At 39.5% G+C, this 5437-nt stretch overlaps 1 protein-coding gene across 1 annotated transcript; it reads right to left on the bottom strand.

Moving 5' to 3' along the window:
* Positions 1–3312: 3312 nt before the first annotated feature.
* Positions 3313–4543, bottom strand: LOC133322205 (spaetzle-processing enzyme-like). Its single transcript, XM_061531241.1, has 2 exons — positions 4267–4543; positions 3313–4028 (listed from the first exon to the last, which is right to left on the bottom strand). The coding sequence occupies exons 1-2, from the start codon at positions 4541–4543 to the stop codon at positions 3313–3315; spliced, it is 993 nt and encodes a 330-aa protein (XP_061387225.1).
* Positions 4544–5437: the final 894 nt, after the last annotated feature.

Below are 5437 nucleotides of genomic sequence, written 5' to 3'. Positions count from 1 at the left end.
CTTCCGGAGAATTTTTCTCTCCAACACTCCAAGAACTGCCTAATCTGCTTGCGCAAGCACCCATGCTTCACATCCATACAACAGCACGGGTAATACCAGCGTCTGGCGAGAGGTGGCCTTGCTTCTAAACTGCTTATTTAGACCATATTAGCATCTGTTGGGCATCACAATACTTCTCCGAATTTCAAAAGTGATGTCATTAGTTTTATTTATGGCGGTGCCAAGTTCCACAGTTGGTCCGAGGCTACTGGACGTCTTGCACGTTGATACCATCAGCTTGGTCTTCTCGCCATTTACTGCCAGACCCACTTTGGCAGACTCCTTCTCAATTTGTTCAAAGGTGATTGTTACCGCTCTCAATGTTCGACCCTTTATATCGATGTCATCGGCGTAGGCGAGTAACATATGTTGTTTGGTGTGCAGAGTGCCATTTTTGTTGACCTTTGCCTCTCGTATGACCTTTTCCAGGAGGATCGTAAAAAGGTAACACGACAAACTATCACGTTGTCTAAATACTGGTTCGGTATTGAAGGGCTCCAAGTGGTCCTTTCCCACGTTAACTGCTGACCTTGTTCATCTGAAAGTTATCCTCCTTAGCCGTATTAATTTTACAGGAATGCCGAACGTAGACATAGCTTTAAACATCTCTGAACGGATAGGGCTGTCGAATGCGGCTTTATAGTCGTCGGGTGGGTGGAATGTGTCGATGTGTTTTTCGTTTTTCCTTTCCAGGATTTGGCGCAGAGTGAAAATCTGAAGCCGCATTGGTATGGTCCAATAATGTCATTGACCATTGGCTTCAATCGTTCACACAGCACACTGGATAGCACTTTATATGCGATAAGGCTAATTCGTCTATAGTTGGCACATATCGTCTTGTCTCCTATTTTGTGCACGGGAAACATGCTGAGGTTCCAATCATTGGGCATGCATTCCTCCAGCCAAATTGTACTAATCAGCTGATGCATACTCCTGACCACCAGCCTTGAATAGTTCGGCTGGTAACCTATCGGCACCTGCTGCTTCATTATTCTTCAGCCGATTGATTGGTACTCTGACCACATCATGGCGAGGTGGTGGTATATACTCTATACCGTCATATCTTATTGGTTCTGGGATATCTTCTTCACCGCCACTTTTTGATACCAGAAACTTTTCAAAATGTTCCTTCCAGATCCTCAGCACACTGTCTGTATCCGTCACCAGGTTTCCTCCTTCATCTCTACAGGAGGATGTGCCTGCACCTTCGGTTTGGTGTTTTACCCGTTGGTAAAATTTCCGGACTTCGTTCTGACACCTGTAAATTTCGATTTTCTCCCGCTCATGTTTTTCTAGTTCTTTCATCGTTTTTCTGAAAATACGTTTCTCCTCTCTCCTTTTCTCCCGATAATTCACCATCACATTACGGGTTGCTACTGTCTGCAGAGTTACCCTATACGCTGTGTGTTTCACATCACTAGCATTGCGACACTCCTGATCGTACCATGGGTTTCTTGATGGTGGTTGTTGGTACCCAAGTGTTGCTTTTGCTGCAGGTTGTTGGGAGTGGGCAATTCTTTGCCATCGTGCTTCTATAATATTATCGGTACAAGAAGTGCTTTCGTTAAGCAGGTGGGTAAGTTGAGTGGAGTAGGCCTCGGCTATCGGTTGTGTTTGCAGCTTTTCCACGTCACGAGTACGAACCGTGGCTGCTACAAGGTAGTGATCCGAATCGATATTCGGACCACTACCGTAACACACTGTACGAATGCCTTATGTCTATTTCTCGTTGTTCGATCGGGATAAATCCAGGTGTCCTTGTGTATATCGAGATGCTTGAATCTGCTAACTATCATGTTTTTGCTGCCTCGAAGTCAATCAACCTCATGCCGTTGTCGGATGTTTCTTCAAGGAGGCTGAATTTTCCGACGGTGGGGCCAAAAAATACTTTCACTTCTGATTTCTGCATTAAAATCTCCTCATGACCAGGGCAGCGCAGTTTCTAGGCGCTCGTAAAATATGTCTTTGGTGTGTTCATTTTTGTCTTCGATCTAAGCATGGGCTCAAATTAGACTGACGTAGAAGAACTTTGCTTTTATACGGATTGTAGCAATTCATCTGATTTCCTTACGCCAGTCCCTTTCCATCGCATTTCCTGTTGGGCAATAATATCGGCTCTTTTACTTCATGAGTACATCCGGCAAAGCGAAAACTGGGCCTATTCTGTACAAAGTGCTCACATCCAAAGTGCAGATTCGCAGATCGTGGTCCTTTATACGTTTGCGGGGTCGTTAACATTAGGGGTCGTTGCTTTTTCATAGTATCTGGATTGTGGTCAACTAACGGTTGTACGATTTGTCATATTATCCATGCATCTTTGTGTCTGGGACTTTTTCTTTTGAGATTATGAATCAGCTTAATCTTCTATATATATATATATATATGTATTCTAGATACTCTCAAATCACGCCTTTAATTAACTGGAGGTGTATATGGTGGCCACAAACCGGAAGGGAATTCCCAACTCTACTAACGGATGTACCATTCACTAATCTTTGTAATCTATAAGCGATTCACTTCGATTATGAAATTCTGAAGTCATTCTGATGACGTTACCAAGCCTCTCACACGACCACAGCCAATGTGGTGGCTGTTATTGCCGGTAGAAAACAATTGAGATGGTGTGGGTGTGTCTGTGTGAAGTACATACCCCCTTATAGTTATAATTCTTATTATCGAAGGTTAGTTTTCATACGAGAATTAGATTTTTTTTCTGAGATGATGAATCGGATGACTCTTTTTAATCTTAACGGGGGTGATATTTTCATTTAATATAGCTAATAAATATTCGAGGGTGTAATTGGGAGTGTGTCATAATTAAAATTCTAAATTTAACCTCCACCACACAACAGTACAACCCGATTTTACCAATTTTTACGCATTTTATAAATATCCGTCACTCATTTGCGTATAATCAGGAGAGAATGATTCATTGTATTAAAAGTGTTATAATTTAATTACAGTCTAATATTTCTGAGAAGAAAATTATGAAATTTATCACGGAATGATTAACGATCGGATTGATATAGAAATTGTAGCTTTTCAAATAAGAAAATATTATGTGTGGGTAATTTTTTCATTTGATCCCATTGAGTCAATATATTTTTGGTATAAAATATTATCACAAACAATTTGTACTTAAGTATTAAAATTAAATTAATAAATATTAATAGCAAGTAAATAATACACATAAATAAAAAAAAATAAATATTGAATAATATCACAGTCTTAAAAATAAGTTAGTTCCCGGATCTATCCCTCCCTCTTGACAATTTATTGCCTCCAATGCGCCAATATCCATGGCAAATGCCGTTGAACATCAACACTAACACTGGGCCAACCCTTCAGACCACACTCCTTTTTGCCATAGGACATAACACCGATCACAAAATATTTCTTTTCGCGGTGACCCGCATGCATTGAATGCATTAGGGCGCCACCCGAATCACCCAAACATGTATCGACACCCTCCACTCCGCCGGCACATAAATCATAATCCACATTGACGTCATAAAATGTTGTTCGATATTTTTGACGACACACCTTTGTGTCCCATATCTTCAGATGCATTTTAAACTGGGTTGTGCTTTTGATTCCCTCAAATTGACTATCCGCACCCCAACTGGCAAATTCTGCTAAGGTATTGATCAGTTTCTCAGATTTTAGATGTTTGTCAAATGGTAAACATATTGGTCGTATAAATTGTGAAAATTCCACATAACTTTCAAGGCGGATCAGTGCTATATCATGATGTAAATTTTCAGGATATTTGGGATGAATAAAGATTTTATCAATTTCCAGTGAGTGAAAAGTGGTAGGACAATTTGCTGCAGGTTGGTCCGAACATTCGATGATATTATTTTGTTCCGAATGTCCCAACCAAATACGTTTTGCTGTCCATTTCTTATTGGTGACACAATGAGCTGCTGTCAGGATGTAATTGGAATTGATTAAACTGCCACTGCATATATATTCGTGTCTGCGGGGATCTGCAAGGAAACAAGTGGGAAGGCCGATATTTAATATAAGTTGGAAAAAATGGGTTCGAGGTACTGAGATCGGATGTTGGTCGCCAAAAAAGCGTTGTGTTATTTATTTTTTTAAATATTTAATATAACATAAGCCGCTATTTTGCATATCGAGAGATATTAAACAAAAAACTTGGATCCTTCTTAATACTTGTAACCCATTGAAAAAATGCATAACTAATAATCGACCCATATTTACCTTCTTTGAACTCATATTCGATCAATGCCATCCATGGATATTCTCCACCATTTATAGGGATCTTCGCATCGATGGGTTTACTTCCAGCACTCAAATGCGACGCCGTATTCTTAACCACTCCACACTGTTCAGTGTTTTGGGGACAACAAACCAAAACCCTATTTTCACGATCCTCTATTCTGTCATCGTAACCGCATTGAGAATTTCGTATAAATGCTTGTTCTTCTTTGGTTAATTGTTTGAAACTTTGAAATTGTTCATAGAGTATTGGACACATTTTGATTGGCACACAACTGCCACTGTGGGTGGCAACCGAACATTGCAAAGGTTTGTCACCTTTAACAACAACAACACCCACTAATGAGATAAATACGATTATGTATAGCTGGATTTTGGAATGCATTCGCATTTTGCTAACCACTTTAACTATTTTTCGAATTTCCGTTTATTTTCCGTAACTTTTTACACTTTTATTTCAGTTATCTATCTATTGTGTACTATTCCGATTTGCCGATTTGAATTTCCGTTTCGATTTTTATATAATACTATATATCCGATATTGTGTTGTTAATTGTTTTACTCTACGAATGAAATGAATACAATGCAGTAGCATCTCTTTGGTTTTATACCAACAAAACCCAATACTCGACCATATTCTAATAAAAGATCGGTATTATTCATGGCATTTGGCTAGTAACTGCAATACGTACGACATTACATCGAGTTATCTATTTGAGTTGAAAACGAACCTCAAGAGCGGGGGGAATTTATGCAGAAAAACCACACTTATTGTAGCATATAATGAAATTGAAAAACCGGCAATGGTGCGAACATCGATTGAAATGAAAACGACTCCAAGTAAGGAATTTCCTGTAGAGCAGGATTGTTTGCTTTGATTATCATTGAGGAATCCTCAATCAGGTTTATCATTAATAGAAATCGGGTTATGACAAAAAAGTGATTCACTTTTGATTTCACTTCATAGCCATATACCCAACATGACCATCATCTTCATTTATGATCCTTTGGAACAGATCTGACTGTACAAGGTTTGAGCCCAATGCGCCGCCTTGTTTGGTCGAACAAGTAACTCTTGAAACAAAACCTTTTCAAGCAAACAGTTTGAAACCAGTGAGCGGAGCAGTATAGTCGGACGGGGCCGACAATATGA

This window comes from Musca vetustissima, unplaced genomic scaffold (genome assembly GCF_032173495.1).
Source record: "Musca vetustissima isolate MV318-11 ecotype Yass unplaced genomic scaffold, APGP_CSIRO_Mvet_v1 utg39065, whole genome shotgun sequence".
NCBI lineage: Eukaryota > Metazoa > Arthropoda > Insecta > Diptera > Muscidae > Musca > Musca vetustissima.
Note: the sequence above shows the minus strand (reverse complement) of the source record. Positions and strands in the feature narration are given on the sequence as shown.

Excerpts from the sequence above, each read along its gene's own strand:
- LOC133322205 (XM_061531241.1), bottom strand. The coding sequence starts at position 4,543 with ATGTGTCCAATACTCTATGAACAATTTCAAAGTTTCAAACAATTAACC. Across the intron at positions 4,029-4,266 it reads CGAATATGAGTTCAAAGAAG|ATCCCCGCAGACACGAATAT; the intron begins GTAAATATGGGT and ends GTTTCCTTGCAG.